Here is a 21937-nt window from a genome sequence, read left to right on the forward strand (position 1 = left end):
AAAGTTTTGGAGTGAGATTAACAAGTTAAGGAAGCCTAGAGAACAAATGGATTTGTCAGTTAAAAATAGGAGAGGAGAGTTATTAAATGGAGAGTTAGAGGTATTGGGAAGATGGAGGGAATATTTTGAGGAATTGTTGATGAAGATAGGGAAGCTGTGATTTCGTGTATAGGGCAAGGAGGAATAACATCTTGTAGGAGTGAGGAAGAGCCAGTTGTGAGTGTGAGGGAAGTTCGTGAGGCAGTAGGTAAAATGAAAGGGGGTAAGGCAGCTGGGATTGATGGGATAAAGATAGAAATGTTAAAAGCAGGTGGGGATATAGTTTTGGAGTGGTTGGTGCAATTATTTAATAAATGTATGGAAGAGGGTAAGATACCTAGGGATTGGCAGAGAGCATGCATAGTTCCTTTGTATAAAGGCAAAGGGGACAAAAGAGAGTGCAAAAATTATAGGGGGATAAGTCTGTTGAGTATACCTGGTAAAGTGTATGGTAGAGTTATTATTGAAAGAATTAAGAGTAAGATGGAGAATAGGATAGCAAATGAACAAGGAGGCTTTAGGAAAGGTAGGGGATGTGTGGACCAGGTGTTTACAGTGAAACATATAAGTGAACAGTATTTAGATAAGGCTAAAGAGGTCTTTGTGGCATTTATGGATTTGGAAAAGGCGTATGACAGGGTGGATGGGGGGCAATGTGGCAGGTGTATGGTGTAGGAGGTAGGTTACTGAAAGCAGTGAAGAGTTTTTACGAGGATAGTGAGGCTCAAGTTAGAGTATGTAGGAAAGAGGGAAATTATTTCCCAGTAAATGTAGGCCTTAGACAAGGATGTGTGATGTCACCGTGGTTGTTTAATATATTTATAGATGGGGTTGTAAGAGAAGTAAATGCGAGGGTCTTGGCAAGAGGCGTGGAGTTAAAAGATAAAGAATCATACATAAAGTGGGAGTTGTCACAGTTGCTCTTTGCTGATGACACTGTGCTCTTGGGAAATTCTGAAGAGAAGCTGCAGAGATTGGTGGATGAATTTGGTAGGGTGTGCAAAAGAAGAAAATTAAAAGTGAATACAGGAAAGAGTAAGGTAATGAGGATAACAAAAAGATTAGGTGATGAAAGATTGGATATCAGATTGGAGGGAGAGAGTATGGAGGAGGTGAATGTATTCAGATATTTGGGAGTGGACGTGTCAGCGGATGGGTCTATAAAAGGTGAGGTGAATCATAGAATTGATGAGGGGAAAAGGGTGAGTGGTGCACTTAGGAGTCTGTGGAGACAAAGAACTTTGTCCTTGGAGGCAAAGAGGGGAATGTATGAGAGTATAGTTTTACCAACGCTTTTATATGGGTGTGAAGCATGGGTGATGAATGTTGCAGCGAGGAGAAGGCTGGAAGCAGTGGAGATATCATGTCTGAGGGCAATGTGTGGTGTGAATATAATGCAGAGAATTCGTAGTTTGGAAGTTAGGAGGAGGTGCGGGATTACCAAAACTGTTGTCCAGAGGGCTGAGGAAGGGTTGTTGAGGTGGTTCGGACATGTAGATAGAATGGAGCGAAACAGAGTGACTTCAAGAGTGTATCAGTCTGTAGTGGAAGGAAGGGGGGGTAGGAGTCGGCCTAGGAAAGGTTGGAGGGAGGGGGTAAAGGAGGTTTTGTGTGCGAGGGGCTTGGACTCCCAGCAGGCATGCGTGAGCATGTTTGATAGGAGTGAATGGAGACAAATGGTTTTTAATACTTGACGTGCTGTTGGAGTATGAGCAAAGTAACATTTATGAAGGGGTTCAGGGAAACCGGCAGGCCGGACTTGAGTCCTGGAGATGGGAAGTACAGTGCCTGCACTCTGAAGGAGGGGTGTTAATGTTGCAGTTTAAAAACTGTAGTGTAAAGCACCCTTCTGGCAAGACAATGATGGAGTGAATGATGGTTAAAGTTTTTCTTTTTCGGGCCACCCTGCCTTGGTGGGAATCGGCCAGTGTGATAATAATAATAATATATTCCAATGCAGCACATAGCCTGGATACAGAAGGGTACCTATATCAAGTATGTTCCACCACCACTACCTGATGATAATGGTGTTCTTCCTCCTGGAGCTCGCGAATCATGGCTAGAACAAATGGAATTTTTGGAACAAGATTTGCAGACTCTACTTAGCCTTCCCCATCACAAGTGAGTAATAAGCATGTTTGTTTAATTTTCATAGTTAAATGATTTATGGTATTTTTTCACTCAAACTTTGATATATGGGAGGTTTCCATATAAATATTTGAGTAAGACCATAAAGAAAACTGTCGCTAGAGAACTTTCTAAGGCTCACACAAAAGGAGGAAGATGTCCTTATGGAATCACATCAGCTGCCCACAAAGAGGCTGACTCACTTTTTCATGATTGTTAACCACTTGGCCCACATAGCAGAGGTTACGAATCCAAACCTAGATGAAGGCTGCAGTTTGGAAGAACATTTAATATCTGCCTAGGGTACCTATAAGGAAATTTACTGGAAGGAATTGCACTACAAAGCAGTCCCCCTTAGCTCAGTTTTTAAAAAGCAGATAGACTTGAGTTCTGGAGGTGGGAAGTGCTTTGCTTGCAATCTAAAATATGACTGGGAGTTTTACTGTTCAAATGGTCACCCTACCTTGAAGGGAAACAGTCAGCATGGAAAAAAATTATTTTTTACCATTCATTTTAGTTAACCCTGCAGGTAATACAAAAGCATCATTAGCAGGTTGAGCTTTTGCAACAGTTTACTATACTACAATTTAGAAACCCTAACTGTTACCTAGCTTGATATTCAGATTTTTGGGCCTCTTAAAACTTGACATAGCTTAGGGCCTCAGATGATCGATGTGTGTCCTTGATCACAAATAATGCACTAACTCTTGACAGCTTTTCACTGCGTATTGAAAGAGATCATCATCCCACTTAAACCAATCGAAAATATCTTGATTACCTGTGGTGACTATTCACTACCTTTATTTTTAATGCTTACTCATATTACCATTTGCTTTTATACTGTATGACCTCATTTCTTTGATATTCGTAATATTCAAAAGTCTAAATAATTTGTAGTAACAAATCTATCTTGAACTCCAGCTATCTGATTGGACAATATCACTTATTTAGTTATACTAGGAATTAATAATCCAATTGTTTCTTATCAGATTTTGGTCTCAAATGGTGTATGACCCAGCAGTCCATGAGTGTTTGGAATCATACATCACCAGTGGTTTCAGATGGTACGATGATGTTATCTTGGACGATTATTCTAGACCTGTTGTTGAAAGCATACATCATTTGGTGTTTTTGAATTACGTTCGCATGGCGACCTACAAAGAATCTAAGGTAAGGCGTCACATAGTTTTCAAGAAAGTTATCTTGTTCACAGTTATGAATTTCTGAATACATTAAAATTGTAATTTTTAGTAGTGTAGTTTACTTAATGGTAATGAAACATACAGTACTTACCATTCTCTCTTATTTTATTTCAGACATGTCACATAACACCTGGAGTATTTGGAGATATTATTTATGAAAACTACATGTTTGATATATGCAAGCTTCTAGACCTGTGTTTGCTTTATGGTCCTACGAATGGTCAACTATTGGCTAAAATGGTCTATAATATTTTCACACAACAGCCCAAATATTACAATGATCTTTCTCAAGCAGTGTCTTCCATATGTCAGGTAAGTTTTTTGTTTTTGTTTTTTTAAGTAAGCAATATATTGGTAGGACTGTTGTGTCAGTTACTTCTACAGAAAACATTTAGATAAAGTGCTGTACTGACAGAAAATATTTTGCTCTTGCAAGAATTGAACTGGGATTTATAGTGTTCCAGGCCCTCATGTCAATCAATGTATCAACATGTTTATAATATGGCTGGATTTGTTCATTTATTGGTCACACACCATCAGACATGAATTCACGAAATTTTTGTAAAGAACATAAAAATGCTGTAGAGTATATGAGTATTCAGTCATTCTCTTCTGTCCAATAATTTTATGAATTTTTGTGTATTATAATCCCAGTGTGTTCAGATTTACAGCTTTAATCAATAATAAATCATAGCTTATTATCAATAATAAATCATAGCTGTGATTATAATTTTCATTTAAAATCTGGCTGGATCAGATTCTTAGAGAAATTATCCTAAATGCTTTTAGCTATATTTTATAGGTTTTGTAATGGTTCTTTAGAGAATACAGGAAGATCACGAGAAAGAGAAAATGATATGACAGCCATGATGTTTAGATTAGATTAGATTTTGCCACCGGGCTAGTTTATTGTGCACCCCATATCCATCCTGTGGACGGTAGCGCGAGAGCATATGGATACACCAAAGGCCTAGGAACTAGGCCCCAAAGGGTTAACAGGAATACATATGAATTTATATCTACATATCTATAGTTCACTTATCTGTTACAAGCAAATTTAGGAAATTTGCTTAGTATATCTGGTATCTTATTTTCATTAATAAGATATCTTGACATGTCACATAGGTTATTATACTGTCTGTCTCTGTATTCCTCAATAAGTGGACAATTAAGCACATAGTGTTCAAGAGAGTGACCATATGCCTGATCACATAATTTACATTTAGTTTGATCATCATCTGTGTGTCTCCCAAACTGCCAGAAGTACTTGTAACCAAGCCTAAGCCTGGCCACTACAACATCAGTCAGTCTGTTCACATTGCAAGTTGCTCCATAAACATACTTATCTACGTTCATGTTATCATAGTGGGTTATAGATCTACTCAGGCTTCTAACTGCATTCCTATAACAATCATTTTCATTATTTACTTCTCTCCTAATATTATTCCTAATGCTAGACACAGTTATACCAAAGTTATATTCTACATTCTCCTTCTCGATACTCTTCTTGGCTAACATATCAACTTTATTTTGCCATGATGTTTGAAAGAATGGAATTCAAGTTTTATTTTAGAAGAATTGGAAGGTGAGAATTTTCCAAATGAAATATCTTGAGAGGGTTTTAAATTTTTATATCCCCAAAGGAAGACCAGTATTCACTAGGGCAAAGTATAAAGTGATATGGCTAGATAAGTTAAGAGAGTCTAAACAAATAGGTTGTTATACTGTATATTGCTGGAGAGGTTCTACTCAAATTCTTCTGTGTACTGTTAACCCCTTGACTGTCACAACCCCAAATCCTGAGGTGTCTCCTGGTGAAAAAAATAATATTTTCTTATGAAATGATAGAGAATCTTTTCCTGATTGTAATGACACCAAAAGAACGAAATTTGATGGAAAATTGACGGAATCGTGCTCTCGCGAAGTTAGTGACCTTGGTGATATTTACGAATTGGTGATTTCGACCACTTTGGGCCCTGTTTACGGCTAATTCCGCTGTTCCAGTCGACTAAACTCATAGCTCTTTCTTAAGAACTTTATTTTTTCTATCGATTGAGTACAAGAAACTGCCCATTTACCAATTTCAACTACCCAATAACATGGTCAGAAATTTGCAATTTGGCCAATTTCACGAAAATTAAAAAAATATGACAATTTCAAAATAGTCCAGAATGAACAATGCAGACATTCCTAGCTCTAAAATAACAATTTCTTTGTTCATCAGTCATGTCTCCAGGCCTCTCTGATATTAATCTTTCTTTCTATTTTGAATTTTTTACTCAAAAAATAGAAGATTTACTGTTATGCAGACTACTGCAATATGGTAATAATTGTATAAATAATGTCAACCCATTCATGACTTCATATTAGAATGGCTACTTGGACATTTATTGGAAAATGACATCATTTGTTTACATTTGAACATTGCCAAAAATCAAAGATTTCCCCTAATTTGAGCTCCATTTCAAGGTTCTTTTTGTAGTAAAACCAATGAAAATCACCTCTATTTCTATAATATGTTTTCCATTCTATCAAATGAGACCAAGAAAACGAGAATACAATCATAAATACTATACGAAAATAGACCACAAAGTCAGCATTTTAATTAAAAAAATGGTCGGCTTTTTTTTTTCTTATTATGCACTGGGTGCTGTAGGATTTCTTTTATATGGTGCACAATGACCACACAGACCCATTCTCTCACATGTGGGCCTACCAGCTTTCACCTACTTGATTTGAAGCCGCTAGAATTTGAGTACAGTGGACCCCTGCATACAGTTGGCATCACATAACGTTAAATCCGCATACCGATACATTTTATCGCTAAGATTTTGCCTCGCATACCGCTAAAAAACCCGCTCAATGCTATTCGTCCGAGACGCGTCTAATGTGCGGCCTGAGCCAGCCTCACATGTTCCGCCGGTGGCATTGTTTACCAGCCAGCCTCTGCGGTAACATCCAAGCATACAATCAGAACATTTCATATTATTACAGTGTTTTTGGTGATTTTATCTGCAAAATAAGTGACCATGGGCCCCAAGAAAGCTTCTAGTGCCAACCCTACAGGAATAAGGGTGAGAATTACACTGTACTATAGAGATGAAGAAAGAGATCATTGCTAAGTATGAAAGTGGAGTGCGTGTCTCCGAGCTGGCCAGGTTGTATAGTAAACCCCAATCAACCATCGCTACTATTGTGTCCAAGAAAACGGCAATCAAGGAAGCTGTTCTTGCCAAAGGTTCAACTGTGTTTTCGAAACAGAGATCGCAAGTGATAGAAGATGTTGAGATACTCTTATTGGTGTGGATAAATGAAAAACAGATAGCAGGAGATAGCATCTCTCAAGTGATCATAAGTGAAAAGGCTAGGAAGTTGCATGAGGATTTAATTAAAAAAATGCCTGCAACTAGTGATGATGTGAGTGAATTTAAGGCCAGCAAAGGTTGGTTTGAGAGATTTAAGAAGCGTAGTGGCATACATAGTGTGGTAAGGCATGGTGAGGCTGCCAGTTCGGACCACAAAGCAGCTGAAAAATATGTGCATGAATTCAAGGAGTACATAGACAGTGAAGGACTGAAACCTGAACAAGTGTTTAATTGTGACGAAACAGGCCTGTTTTGGAAGAAAATGCCAAGCAGGACCTACATTACTGAGGAGGAAAAGGCACTCCCAGGACATAAGCCTATGAAAGACAGGCTTACTCTTCTCATGTGTTCCAATGCTAGTGGTGATTGCAAAGTGAAGCCTTTATTAGTGTATCACTCTGAAACTCCCAGAGCGTTCAGGCAAAAGAATATCCTCAAGGCTAATTTGTGTGTGCTGTGGAGGGCAAACAGTAAGGCATGGGTCACTAGGGACTTTTTCTATGACTGGTTACACCAAGCATTTGCCCCCAATGTGAAAAATTACCTAACTGAAAAGAAATTAGACCTTAAGTGCCTCCTGGTGTTAGACAATGCCCCTGGTCATCCTACAGACGTGGCAGAGCGACTTTGTGGGGACATGAGCTTCATTAAGGTGAAGTTTTTGCCTCCTAATACCACTCCTCTCCTGCAGCCCATAGACCAGCAGGTTATTGCAAACTTCAAAAAACTGTACACAAAAGCTCTGTTTGAAAGGTGCTTTGTAGTGACCTCAGAAACTCAATTGACTCTAAGAGAGTTTTGGAGAGATCACTTTAATATCCAAGGTAAGGCTTGGGAGGGAGTGACTAAGAGGACCTTGAACTCTGCTTGGAAGAAACTGTGGCCAGAATGTGTAGACCAAAGGGATTTTGAAGGGTTTGAGGCTAACCCTGGGAATCCTATGCCAGTTTAGGAATCCATTGTGGCATTGGGAAAGTCCTTGGGGTTGGAGGTTAGTGGGGATGATGTGGAAGAGTTGGTAGAGGAGGACAATGAAGAACTAACCACTGATGAGCTGCTAGACCATCTTCAACAGCATGAGGCCACACCTGAGGAAACTGCTTCGGAGGAGGGGAGAGAGAAATTGAAGAAGTTGCCTACTTCAAAGATTAAGGAAATGTGTGCAATGTGGCTTAAAGTGCAAACCTTTTTTGATGACAATCACCCTAACATAGCTATTGCAAGCCGTGCTGGTGACTATTACACTGACAATGTTGTGAACCACTTTAGGAAAGTCATAAAGGAACGGGAGGTACAGGCCTCTATGGACAGATATGTTGTGCGACAGAACTCCAGTGACTCTGAAGCTGGTCCTAGTGGCATTAAAAGAAGAAGGGAAATAACCCTGGAAAAGGACTTGACACCTCAAGTCTTAATGGAAGGGGATTCCCCTTCTAAACACTAAGACTCTCTCCTCCTCCCATCCCATCAATCATCACCAGATCTTCAATAAAGGTAAGTGTCATGTAACTGTGCATGTCTTTTTCAGTTTGTGTGTATTAGAATTAATATTTCATGTGGTAAAAATTTTTTTTTTCATACTTTGGGGTGTCTTGCATGGATTAATTTGATTTCCATTATTTCTTATGGGGAAAATTCATTCGCATAACGATAATTTCGCATAACAATGAGCTCTCAGGAACGGATTAATATCGTTATGCGGGGGTCTACTGTCAAAAACGGTGGCTCGTAAGTAGTATATATACGACCAAAACAGTCAAAGGGTTAATATAGAAGGTACAAAATATGTGATAGAAATAATAGAACATGAGTACGTAGTTGAAAGAGACTGATACAGTGGCTGCACACCTACTGCTGAGTGGGAAATGTTGTTGTGTATATAGGAAGATAGATAAGAGAGGTAAGGGAACAAATTTTTCAGAAAGATGTTCAAGATTGTAAAGTTGTCAGAAGAACAGATGAAAATGTTTTTTAAAAGGTACTGATGATTTTTTTTTTTTCAACAAAGTGACCGTATCCTACTGATGCAGGGTGACCTAAAAAGACAAACGAAAGTTTCTCTTTTTAAATTTAGTAATGTATACAGGAGAAGGGGTTACTGGTCCCTTTCTCCCATCATTTTAGTTGCCTCCTACAACATGCATGGCTTATGGAGGAAGAATTCTGTTCCACTTCCCCATGGAGAACTGATGAAAATATGTATACAGCTAGCCTTCCACTTTCGCAAGTTCCACTTTCGTGAGCTTCGAACATTTGCGAATGTCCAGCCGCCTAATCATATTTACCAAACAAATGCAGTTACACTCCATATAATCACCACCATTCAACTGTCATCAGTAACTGCATGGCTAACTATCATCACCATCATCATTGTCATTGTCATCATCATCACAAGTCATCAGAGTTCATCTGCCTAACCTTATGAGTGGTGAGTGTTTTGTTTGTTTATTATTTGTTATTAAGCCATAACATATATATAGGTAGTAGGTTGGTAGACAGCAACCACCCAGGGAGGTACTACCGTCCTACCAAGTGAGTGTAAAACGAAGCCTGTGATTGTTTTACATGATGGTAGGATTGCTGATGTCTTTTGTCTGTCTCATAAATATGCAAGATTACAGGCATGTCTTGCTACTTCTACTTACACTTAGGTCACACTACACATACATGTACACATTTATTTATACACACTCATCTGAGTTTTCTTTGATTTTATCTTAATAGTTCTTGGTCTTATTAATTTTCCTTTTATATCCATGGGGAAGTGGAATAAGAATCTTTCCTCCGTAAGCCATGCGTGTTGTAAAAGTCAACTAAAATGCCGGGAACAATGGGCTAGTAACCCCTTTTCCTGTAAAGATTACTAAAAAGAATAAGAAGAAGAAAATTGTCAAAGTGGGAAGTCTGAATGTGCGTGGATGTTGTGCAGATGATAAGAAAGAGATGATTGTGGATGTTATGAATGAGAAAAAGCTGGATGTCCTGGCTTTAAGTGAAACAAAGCTGAAGGGGGTGGGAGAGTTTCAGTGGAGAGGAATAAATGGGATTAGGTCAGGGGTTTCAAATAGAGTTAGAGCTAAAGAAGGAGTAGCAATAATGTTGAAGGATAAGCTATGGCAGGAAAAGAGGGACTATAAATGTATTAATTCAAGGATTATGTGGAGCAAAATAAAGATTGGATGTGAAAAGTGGGTTATAATAAGCGTGTATGCACCTGGAGAAGAGAGAAGTGTAGAGGAGAGAGAGAGATTTTGGGAAATGTTGAGTGAATGCGTGGGGAGTTTTGAATCAAGTGTGAGAGTAATGGTGGTTGGGGATTTTAATGCTAAAGTGGGTAAAAATGTTATGGAGGGAGTAGTAGGTAAATTTGGGGTGCCAGGGGTAAATGTAAATGGGGAGCCTTTAATTGAGCTATGTGTAGAAAGAAATTTGGTAATAAGTAATACATATTTTATGAAAAAGAGGATAAATAAATATACAAGGTATGATGTAGCACGTAATGAAAGTAGTTTATTAGATTATGTATTGGTGGATAAAAGGTTGATGGGTAGGCTCCAGGATGTACATGTTTATAGAGGGGCAACTGATATATCGGATCATTATTTAGTTGTAGCTACAGTTAGAGTAAGAGGTAGATGGGAAAAGAGGAAGGTGGCAACAACAAGTAAGAGGGAGGTGAAAGTGTATAAACTAAGGGAGGAGGAAGTTCGGGTGAGATATAAGCGACTATTGGCAGAAAGGTGGGCTAGTGCAAAGATGAGTAGTGGGGGGGTTGAAGAGGGTTGGAATAGTTTTAAAAATGCAGTATTAGAATGTGGGGCAGAAGTTTGTGGTTATAGGAGGGTGGGGGCAGGAGGAAAGAGGAGTGATTGGTGGAATGATGAAGTAAAGGGTGTGATAAAAGAGAAAAAGGTAGCTTATGAGAGGTTTTTACAAAGCAGAAGTGTTATAAGAAGAGCAGAGTATATGGAGAGTAAAAGAAAGGTAAAGAGAGTGGTGAGAGAGTGCAAAAGGAGAGCAGATGATAGAGTGGGAGAGGCACTGTCAAGAAATTTTAATGAAAATAAGAAAAAAATTTTGGAGCGAGTTAAACAAGTTAAGAAAGCCTAGGGAAAATATGGATTTGTCAGTTAAAAACAGAGTAGGGGAGTTAGTAGATGGGGAGATGGAGGTATTGGGTAGATGGCGAGAATATTTTGAGGAACTTTTAAATGTTAAGGAAGAAACAGAGGCAGTAATTTCATGCACTGGTCAGGGAGGTATACCATCTTTTAGGAGTGAAGAAGAGCAGAATGTAAGTGTGGGGGAGGTACGTGAGGCATTACGTAAAATGAAAGGGGGTAAAGCAGCTGGAACTGATGGGATCATGACAGAAATGTTAAAAGCAGGGGGGGATATAGTGTTGGAGTGGTTGGTACTTTTGTTTAATAAATGTATGAAAGAGGGGAAGGTACCTAGGGATTGGCAGAGATCATGTATAGTCCCTTTATATAAAGGGAAAGGGGACAAAAGAGACTGTAAAAATTACAGAGGAATAAGCTTACTGAGTATACCAGGAAAAGTGTACGGTAGGGTTATAATTGAAAGAATTAGAGGTAAGACAGAATGTAGGATTGCGGATGAGCAAGGAGGTTTTAGAGTGGGTAGGGGATGTGTAGATCAGGTGTTTACATTGAAGCATATATGTGAACAGTATTTAGATAAAGATAGGGAGGTTTTTATTGCATTTATGGATTTAGAAAAGGCATATGATAGAGTGGATAGAGGAGCAATGTGGCAGATGTTGCAAGTATATGGAATAGGTGGTAAGTTATTAAATGCTGTAAAGAGTTTTTATGAGGATAGTGAGGCTCAGGTTAGGGTGTGTAGAAGAGAGGGAGACTACTTCCCGGTAAAAGTAGGTCTTAGACAGGGATGTGTAATGTCACCATGGTTGTTTAATATATTTATAGATGGGGTTGTAAAGGAAGTAAATGCTAGGGTGTTTGGGAGAGGGGTGGGATTAAATTATGGGGAATCAAATTCAAAATGGGAATTGACACAGTTACTTTTTGCTGATGATACTGTGCTTATGGGAGATTCTAAAGAAAAATTGCAAAGGTTAGTGGATGAGTTTGGGAATGTGTGTAAAGGTAGAAAGTTGAAAGTGAACATAGAAAAGAGTAAGGTGATGAGGGTGTCAAATGATTTAGATAAAGAAAAATTGGATATCAAATTGGGGAGGAGGAGTATGGAAGAAGTGAATGTTTTCAGATACTTGGGAGTTGACGTGTCGGCGGATGGATTTATGAAGGATGAGGTTAATCATAGAATTGATGAGGGAAAAAAGGTGAGTGGTGCGTTGAGGTATATGTGGAGTCAAAAAACGTTATCTATGGAGGCAAAGAAGGGAATGTATGAAAGTATAGTAGTACCAACACTCTTATATGGGTGTGAAGCTTGGGTGGTAAATGCAGCAGCAAGGAGACGGTTGGAGGCAGCGGAGATGTCCTGTCTAAGGGCAATGTGTGGTGTAAATATTATGCAAAAAATTCGGAGTGTGGAAATTAGGAGAAGGTGTGGAGTTAATAAAAGTATTAGTCAGAGGGCAGAAGAGGGGTTGTTGAGGTGGTTTGGTCATTTAGAGAGAATGGATCACAGTAGAATGACATGGAAAGCATATAAATCTATAGGGGAAGGAAGGCGGGGTAGGGGTCGTCCTCGAAAGGGTTGGAGAGAGGGGGTAAAGGAGGTTTTGTGGGTAAGGGGCTTGGATTTCCAGCAAGCGTGCGTGAGCGTGTTAGATAGGAGTGAATGGAGACGAATGGTACTTGGGACCTGACGATCTGTTGGAGTGTGAGCAGGGTAATATTTAGTGAAGGGATTCAGGGAAACCGGTTATTTTCATATAGTCGGACTTGAGTCCTGGAAATGGGAAGTACAATGCCTGCACTTTAAAGGAGGGGTTTGGGATATTGGCAGTTTGGAGGGATATGTTGTGTATCTTTATATGTGTATGCTTCTAGACTGTTGTATTCTGAGCACCTCTGCAAAAACAGTGATAATGTGCGAGTGTGGTGAAAGTGTTGAATGATGATGAAAGTATTTTCTTTTTGGGGATTTTCTTTCTTTTTTGGGTCACCCTGCCTCGGTGGGAGACGGCCGACTTGTTGAAAAAAAAAAAAAAAAAAAAAAAAATATATATACAATATTTTACAATATTTTCATGTGTTTTACGATTGTTCATGGTTCAATAGTTAAGGAAGCAGTATTGTCAGGCTAAGTAAATACTAATATATTTCCCTACAATATATTTGTACATCAAAACATTCGCAAACACTACAGTACAGTACTATTATAATTCTCTATATCATATTTGCGCACTAAACATTCGCTGATTTTCAAGATTCACGAGGTTCTTGATCCCTTAACCCTTGCGAATGTGGAGGGCCTCCTGTATTTAAATAATACACACATGAAACACAAAATTGATAGAAAGTAATTTTGACATAAATATGTTGTAGACAGCTATATTTTTAGGTCTTAAACATGTTTGATCATTTCTCATAAAAAAAAGTTAAGGCATGTGATAAACACCTATAGTACTTTTTTTTTTTTACATAAATTTTATATATTGTCCTTTTGCAGGCTTTAGAGAAAGTGGAAGATAAGTTGGGTGTGGCAGACTATAATGTTCCTGTAGCTCTTGGAGCTCCCACAGAAAGCTTATCAATAGTAGATCTTCATGATATAATCATTTACTTAAATGATACATTCTCATCCATACAAATGCTTATTGCGCTCCATCCACCAGCTGCTCAATACTTTCATGTAGAAGCATTTGAGTTAAGGTGAGTACAGAATTTATTTATAATGTAAAGTGCGACCATTCATATTTAAGCAGAAATTTGTGAAAAGATGATGCATGGAATTTGGTTGTACCATACGTATTCTATTAGTGTATATCACCTCTGGAATTTTGTAAATGCAGCTTGGTGTATAAGAATTTTTGCAGTTAAATTACATTAATTTATAAAAAATATCACTTATAAATTGGCTTTTACCTCATAACTGAGAGTTATGTAATATAATTTGTAAAAGAAATGCAAGAAATATCTTTAGGTAAAATACTTCCTTATATAATTAAAAGAAGGGATATGTTGTGTATCTTTATACATATATACATGTACTTTTAAAGTGTTGTATTCTTGGCACCTCTGCAAAAACAGTGATTATGTGTGAGTGAGGTGAAAGTGTTGAATGATGATGAAAGTATTTTCTTTTTGGGGATTTTCTTTCTTTTTGGGTCACCCTGCCTCGGTGGGAGACTGCCGACTTGTAAAAAAATAAATAAATTAAAAATCTCAATAGGAAGTAATCAAGGTGTATCCAGGATAGCACCTATACCTACAGATGACATGTTCATCATTACACTTATTAAAATTGCCCCGAGTACAGCATTGTATTACTGTAGTCCTATCTTCCCTTTCTGCATCTTTGCATTACTGATATTTACTTGATTATGTGTATGCTTCTAGACTGTTGTATTCTGAGCACCTCTGCAAAAACAGTGATAATGTGCGAGTGTGGTGAAAGTGTTGAATGATGATGAAAGTATTTTCTTTTTGGGGATTTTCTTTCTTTTTTGGGTCACCCTGCCTCGGTGGGAGACGGCCGACTTGTTAAAAAAAAAAAAAAAAAATTAAATCTTTTATTGCTGTAAGGAAGAATGTTTGATTCTTGCCTGTATACACTTCATACTGCAAATTGATTTCAATTTCACAAGTACTAAAGGTATTAGGCGTAATATTATTACAGGGAATTGTGATCAGCAAGGGGTAAGGTATATGATAGTCCCAGTCACACAGGTGATATAACAAAGAAGCTTTAACACTATTCCATTTTTGATAAATTTGTAAAAAAAAAAAAATCCACTGCGCTGCCGTCCTACTAATTCTGTAAATGTGAGCTCTCTTTACATGAATTGAATGAACCAGTCAAAGCCAGCATTCATGGAGGAGGTGCTGTCAGTGGTATTTATCAGGTTGTGTAGAGGGAATTATGACTAAGGATCATTTGCCTCTGGTAACAATCTAGCCTGACAGAAAACACTGGTTGTGGGTAAAAAGCAGGACTTGTAAAGTGGTATTTAATTCTATCTTGTTTTGTGTGAGTCAAAGCCCTAGTGCATTCTGGGGTCATTGGACCCATGGCAACAGAGAAAACGCTGTCCTCATCAAAGATAAGTATTGTAATGTAATATACAATATACCATATATGCAGTACTGTATATCATAATAATCATTTTAACTTTTCACTGTTCATCTTATAGCTTTGAAACTTAACAACAAATTGGTAATAAACTTTTCTTTTTTATTTCAGAATGTCTGCTTTCTATGAAAGAGTCATTCCCGCCTTAATGGATAATTTAAATGAACACTGTGATGATCCAGGGTGGGATCCCAAGATTACAGATAGAATACAACTGACTAGATCATCAATTCTCATGGCATTTAGAGCCATCCTTCACCACAAATGCCTTGCTCCTCTCTGTATGGAAAAGTATGTCACATGGTGAATTAAAGAGTTTCACTTTCAGTGGTTACTATACCTTCTTCAGCATTCTTGGTTACCTGTTTATAGTTTTTTTTATTAAGGTGTCAAATAACAAGATTTACTACTCTAAATACTCTTTTTATCTTCTGATTTATTTTCACACTATGGGTTCTTTTAAACTATTGACCAGTATTATTCAATTTTTGTCTTTGGATATCTTATGTAGTTTTAAATATACAGTGTTAGTAGAGTAAATTGCCAATTTGGCATGGTCAGGACTGAGCAAGTTTTGTATTTTTGGATTATGTCAGTGTATGTAAATCTAAAGTGTACTGGGCATCAGTGTGGTAGCCTAATTATTTGTAACTTGATCACGATAACATTTGTGAAGGGAATCAAGGAAAACTAGTTAGTCAAATTGTGTCCTGGAGGTTAATATATTTGTTTATATAGTTATTTAGTTAATGCCTGCAAAGATCCTACTAGGGGGTGGGTGGGGAGGTTATCCGTGATATACTTTTGATGATCTCTGAGAGTTTTTCTACTCCCAGAGCCTGGCCATGGGCCAGGTTTGTCTGGTGCTTTCCTGGTCAACCAATGCTTGGATGTTGGTGTAGAGCTTTTGATTCAGAAAGCTGGAGCTATCTTCCCCTTACTCAGATCAGACCTGATTACTCCCAGCCCTCCTGTTCCCCAAGCACCAAATGACACTTATAGTTTCAGCATTTCCTTATGAGTACAATAATGCCTACATGGAGGAAAAGGAACATGTTATTTTTTATTTACTATTATAATCTTACTGCTTGTATTTATCATTGATGATTTAATTTTCAGGCCACCATCATCACTTGTGGGGGAATGTGTTGAAAAATTCATGCAGGCGATGTCCACATGTGTAGGAGATAAAACATTTATTACAGACTATTGTTCAACATTTCCAATCACCAAGGACTTGGAATTTTTTGAGGTATGAACAAACAAGGTTGTTGTGTTTTAATTTATATACAGATATTTCTCCCAAGGTATAGATGTTTTCAGTTTATTTATGTTTTCACTTATAGGCTCCTAAGGACTATATCCTTGGGATTTACTTCATTGCCTTCCAATTCTCTAGGCCTGTATGTGTTAAGCACCATCCCTGATAAGGGCGCCAGTACTGAAGTATCGGTGTCCCTCTGGCAAGACAGTGATGAATAGAATGAAGGTGAAATTGTTTCTTCTTTTTTGGGTCACACTGCCTCGGTGGGAGACTGCTGGTTTGTTGGAAAAAAAAAATATACAGGATTAAGAATGAGAGTTCTTAAAGAGCAGTTAAGAAGATATTATCCTACTGCAGATCATTTGTCTTGTCTTTTCAATAGCTTTGTTGTAGAGATTATCCACGTGTGTATATTTAATTTAAAAATAACAGTTAACTGGTTCAGTCATTGATCGCATTGTGTATGGAAATCATTATGCCTCCTGATCAACAAGCAGGTCTTCCCACTATAAATTCAAATGTTTCATGATATATCATCTGCCTAATAGATTAACAAAGTTCTTCAGTACCATTAGTTTGGCCTTAGATATTTTCACTTGGCAATTCTCTGTATTGTATCCTAGTGACTACCCTACATCATACCATAAAGAATTGAAATATAGCACATCTTTTAGACACTGATACATTATGTGTTAGGAAATACGCACAGTATGTAACTCGAGCTGCTCCAGAATTTCTATATAGGAGGGGCTTAGGATGATACTATGGTTGGATGAGGAGACAAGGGGATTTGTTTTAAAGCTGCAATATTATTAATATTTTTTTTTATTTGGGAGGCATGGGGAGAGGCTGATGGAGATTATGGGATGGGAGGTCCTTGAAACCTTCCTTGGTGCAATCACTAGGATAACTAATGTTTGACTTAAAGCATGAATGATTACCTGCAGCAGTGTAGATGATGTTAGTAGCATTGTAGCACATACATCAACGAGGTATGAGACTCATCCATTATTGGGTATGGGCTGGCAGACAAAGTAACAGTACAATACTGTACATGTTCAGTATATATTTTTTTTTTTTTAAACATTTTAATTTCATGAGTACAGTACTAATGCAAAGCCCATTGTTTTACAGTATTTTAGAACTAAAATTTTACTGGTAATACAAAAACCTAAGTTTTAAGCTTACTCAATATTCAGTTTCTACACTGATTTGAATATTTACTTGTGAAACTCAAGAGCTCTGTTGCAGCTCTCTAAGAAAGTTTTAGATCAGCAGACCAGCATCATGAAGATGTACGGTATATTGAACAGTAGAATGGCTTGTATCTAATAAATTTAAAGTTTTGAGTAAGAATGGTTTCAATTGAGATACCCTGTGATGGTTGTTCCATTTGCATGTCATTAATGTTTTTCTCATGAAATTGTCATTCTTCTCAAAATATCATACCCATGTACTGTATTTACTGCAAACAAAATGCCTGTTCTTTCATTGTTTCATTCTGTGTGTTTATTGTGTAAAATAATCGGTATAAGTTATAGTACATTGCCTACATTTTAATGTTTCAGCAACACGGTGGAGATGTAACAAGCCTCACCTTCATTAAAGAGGCTGTTGACATGGTGCTGAAGGAAATGGGGCTCTCTTTGGGCATGACAAATCTAACTCTGGATGAATCCCAAAGCAGTAAAGTGAAAAAGGTACCATATCACTTTTTTTTCTTTTTTTGGGGTCACCTTGCCTTTGTAAGACAGCCAGCGTATTAAAAATATTTTTTTATTATCAACACATCAGCCGATTCCCACTAAGGCAGGGTGGCCTGAAAAAGTAGAACTTTCACCATCATTCACTCCATCATTGTCTTGCCAGAAGGGTGCTTTACACTACAGTTATAAAACTGCAACATTAACATCCCTCCTTCAGAGTGCAGACACTGTACTTCCCATCTCCAGGACTCGAGTCCAGCCTGCCGGTTTCCCTGAATCCCTTCATAAATGTTACTTTGCTCACACTCCAACAGCACATCAAGTATTAAAAACCATTTGTTTCCATTCACTCCTATCAAATACGTTCACACATGCTTGCTGGAAGTCCAAGCCCCTCACACATGAAACCTTCATTACCCTCTACCTCCGACCTTTCTTAGGCTGACCCCTACCCCGCCTTCCCTCCACTACAGATTTATGCACTCTCGAAGTCATTCTGTTTCGTTCCATTCTCTCTACATGTCCAAACCACCTCGGCAACCCTTCCTCAGCCCTCTGGATAATAGTTTTGGTAATCCCGCACCTCCTCCTAATTTCCAAACTACGAATTCTCTGCATTATATTCACACCACATGACATCTCCACTGCCTCCAGCCTTCTCTTCATTGCAACATTCATCACCCATGCTTCACACCCATATAAGAGTGTTGGTATAACTATACTCTCATGCATTACCCTCTTTGCTTCTGTGGACAAAGTTCTTTGTCTCCACAGACTCCTAAGTGCACCGCTCACCCTTTTACCCTCATCAATTCTGTGATTCACCTCATCCTTCACAGACCCATCTGCTGACACGTCTACTCCTAAATATATGAATACATTCACCTCCTCCTTACTCTTTCCCTCCAATCTGATATCCAATCTTTCGTCACCTAATCTCTTTGTTATCCTCATCACCTTACTCTTTCCTATATTCACTTTTAATTTTCTTCTTTTACATCCCCTACCAAATTCATCCACCAACCTCTGCAACTTCTCTTCAGAATCTCCCAACAGCACATTGTCATCAGCAAAGAGCAACTGTGACAACTCCCACTTTGTGTTTGATTCTTTATCGTTTAAGTCCACATCTCTTGCCAAGACCCTCTCATTCACTTCTCTTACAACCCCATCTATAAATATGTTGAACAACCACGGTGACATCTCACATCCTTGTCTAAGGCCTACTTTTTCTGGGAAATAATTTCCCTCTCTCCTACTTACTCTAACCTGAGCCACAATATCCTCGTAAAAACTCTTCACTGCTTTCAGTAACCTACCTCCTATACTTGCAACATCTGCCACATTGCCCCTTTATCCACCCTGTCGTACGCCTTTTCCAAACCATAAATGCCACATAAACCTCTTTAGCCTTATCTAAATATTGTTCACCTATGTTTCACTGTAAATAGTACTTGGTCTACACACCCCCTACCTTTCCTAAAGCCTCCTTGTTCATCTGCTATCCTACTCTCCGTCTTTTAATTCTTTCAACAATAACGCAGGTATACTCAACAGACTTCTTCCCATATAATTTTTGCACTCTATTTTTTCCCCTTTTCCTTTATACAAACTATGCATGCTTTCTGCCAATCCCTAGGTACCTTGCCCTCTTCCATACATTTATTAAATAATAGCACCAACCACTCCAAAACTATATCCCAGCTGCCTTACCCCCTTTCATTCTACCCACTGCCTCACAAACTTTCCCCACAGTCACAACTGGCTCTTCCTCACTCCTACAAGATGTTATTCCTCCTTGCCCCTATACATGAAATCACAGCTTCCTTATCTTCATCAACATTAACAGTTCCTCAAAATATTCCCTCCATCTTCCCAATACCTCTAACTTTCCATTTAATAACTCTCCTCTTCTATTTTTAACTGTCAAATCCGTTTGTTCCCTAGGCTTACTCAACTTATTAAACTCATTCCAAAACTTTTTCTTATTTTCAACAAAATTTGTTGATAATATCTCACCCATTCTCATTTGCTCTCTTTTTACTTTGCTTCACCACTCTCTTAACCTCTCTTTTTCTTTCCATATACTCTTCCCTTCTTGCATCACTTCTACTTTGTAAAAACCTCTCATATGCTAACTTTTTCTCCCTTGCTACTCTCTTTACATCATCATTCCACCAGTCGCTCTTCTTCCCTCCTGCACCCACTTTCCTGTAACCACAAACTTCTGCTGAACACTCTTAACACTTCATTCTTAAACCTAACCCATACATCTTCGACTCCATTGCCTATACTCTCACTAGCCCATCTATCCTCCAATAGTTGTTTATATCTTACCCTAACTGCCTCCTCTTTTAGTTTATACACCTTCACCTCTCTCTTACTTGCTGCTTCTATTGTCCTTGTATCCCATCTACCTTTTACTCTCACTATAAATACAACCAAAAAGTGATCTGATATATTTGTGGCCCCTCTATAAACATGTACATCTTAAAGTCTACTTAACAGTCTTTTATCTACCAATACATAGTCCAACAAACTACTGTCATTATGCCCTACATCATATCCTGTATACTTATACTGAACCCCTTTCTATACAAAGTTCAGTCAAAGGGCTCCCATTATCATTTACACCTGGCACCCCAAACTTTCCTACCAGACCCTCTCTAAATGTTTCTCCTACTTTAGCATTTAGGTCCCCTACCACAATTACTCTCTCACTTTGTTCAAAGGTTCCTATACATTCACTTAACATCTCCCAAATTATCTCTCTCTCCTCTACACCCCTTTCTTCTCCAGGTGCATACACGCTTATTATGACCCACTTTTTACATCCGACCCTTATTTTAATCCACATAATCCTCGAATTTACACATTTATATTCCCTCTTCTCCTTCTATAACTGATCCTTCAACATTATTGCTACCCCTTCCTTAGCTCTAACTCTCTCAGATACTCCTGACTTAATCCCATTTATTTCTCCCCACTGAAACTCACCTACCCCCTTCAGCATTGTTTTGCTGATGGCCAGGACATAAAACTTCTTTTCATTCATAATATCAGCAATCATCTCTTTCTTATCATCCACACTACATCCACACACATTCAAGCATCCCAGTTTTATAAAGTTTTTCTTCTCTTTTTTAGTAAATGTATGCAGGAGGAGGAGTTACTAGCTCATTGCTCCCGTCATTTTAGTCACCTCATACGACACGCATGGTTTGCGGAGGAAAGATTCTTTTCCATTTCCCCATGGACAATAGAGGAAATAAAGAACAAGAGCTATTAAGAAAAAGAAGAAAAACCTAATGTGTGTATGTTTACATATGCATGTGTGTGCTTGTGTAGTGTGACCTAAGTGTAAGTAGAAATTTTATTTTTCCTTGGTGGGCATTGATAATGCTTTATTACAGGTCTAAGTTTTTTCTTACCTCAGCTCATGTTTTATCCAAATCATGATAACTTGTTCCTGGAACATTTTTCCTTCATATTGATATCTTTTGTATCTGTCATCCCTACCAAGTATGTATGGAAAATTATTTAAAATTGCTGTGTTCAGAAATTTGATCTAGATCTCTTTTTGTAGTACATGTATGGTGTCCACTACACTGCTGAATTTTGGCATTGTAAATTACTGATGTCTTTTATTTTATCTTATATTGCTTTTAATGACAAGAATGGTGGAAAGTTTTTGTACTGACATAACTAGAATCACATCAAGTTTTCTCAAAATTTTTAATTCATAACCACTTCACATTTTCTGTTATTACCAATTCAGTATTTGCTTGTTTGCAGTTTTGTACCCATATCTGGAATGAATTTTTCTAGGGCTAAAATTCTCATTTTTTTTTTTTTCAAGTTACAGTTTATTCTCATAGTACAGTACAGTTTAATACAGATGTTCATCTTCACAATGTAAATACCACAAACACGTTCAGAAATGGTTGATTAACTATTAATAAGGATTTTTGTTAACTAATTTTA

The 21937-nt window shown here is 37.9% G+C and overlaps 1 protein-coding gene across 2 annotated transcripts in view; it reads left to right on the plus strand.

Annotated features, from left to right (window-relative positions):
• The window catches only part of LOC128694811 (activating signal cointegrator 1 complex subunit 2), a 49764-nt gene that overhangs the window by 10808 nt on the left and 17019 nt on the right, over positions 1–21937 (plus strand). For both annotated transcript variants that reach the window (XM_070094342.1, XM_070094343.1), the window contains exons 3-9: positions 2000–2160; positions 3156–3336; positions 3483–3680; positions 13361–13563; positions 15095–15274; positions 16103–16235; positions 17816–17947. In XM_070094342.1, coding sequence (XP_069950443.1) covers positions 2000–2160; positions 3156–3336; positions 3483–3680; positions 13361–13563; positions 15095–15274; positions 16103–16235; positions 17816–17947 — 1188 coding nt within the window. The remainder of the gene's footprint in view (positions 1–1999; positions 2161–3155; positions 3337–3482; positions 3681–13360; positions 13564–15094; positions 15275–16102; positions 16236–17815; positions 17948–21937) is intronic.

Source organism: Cherax quadricarinatus, chromosome 45 (genome assembly GCF_038502225.1).
Source record: "Cherax quadricarinatus isolate ZL_2023a chromosome 45, ASM3850222v1, whole genome shotgun sequence".
Lineage (NCBI taxonomy): Eukaryota > Metazoa > Arthropoda > Malacostraca > Decapoda > Parastacidae > Cherax > Cherax quadricarinatus.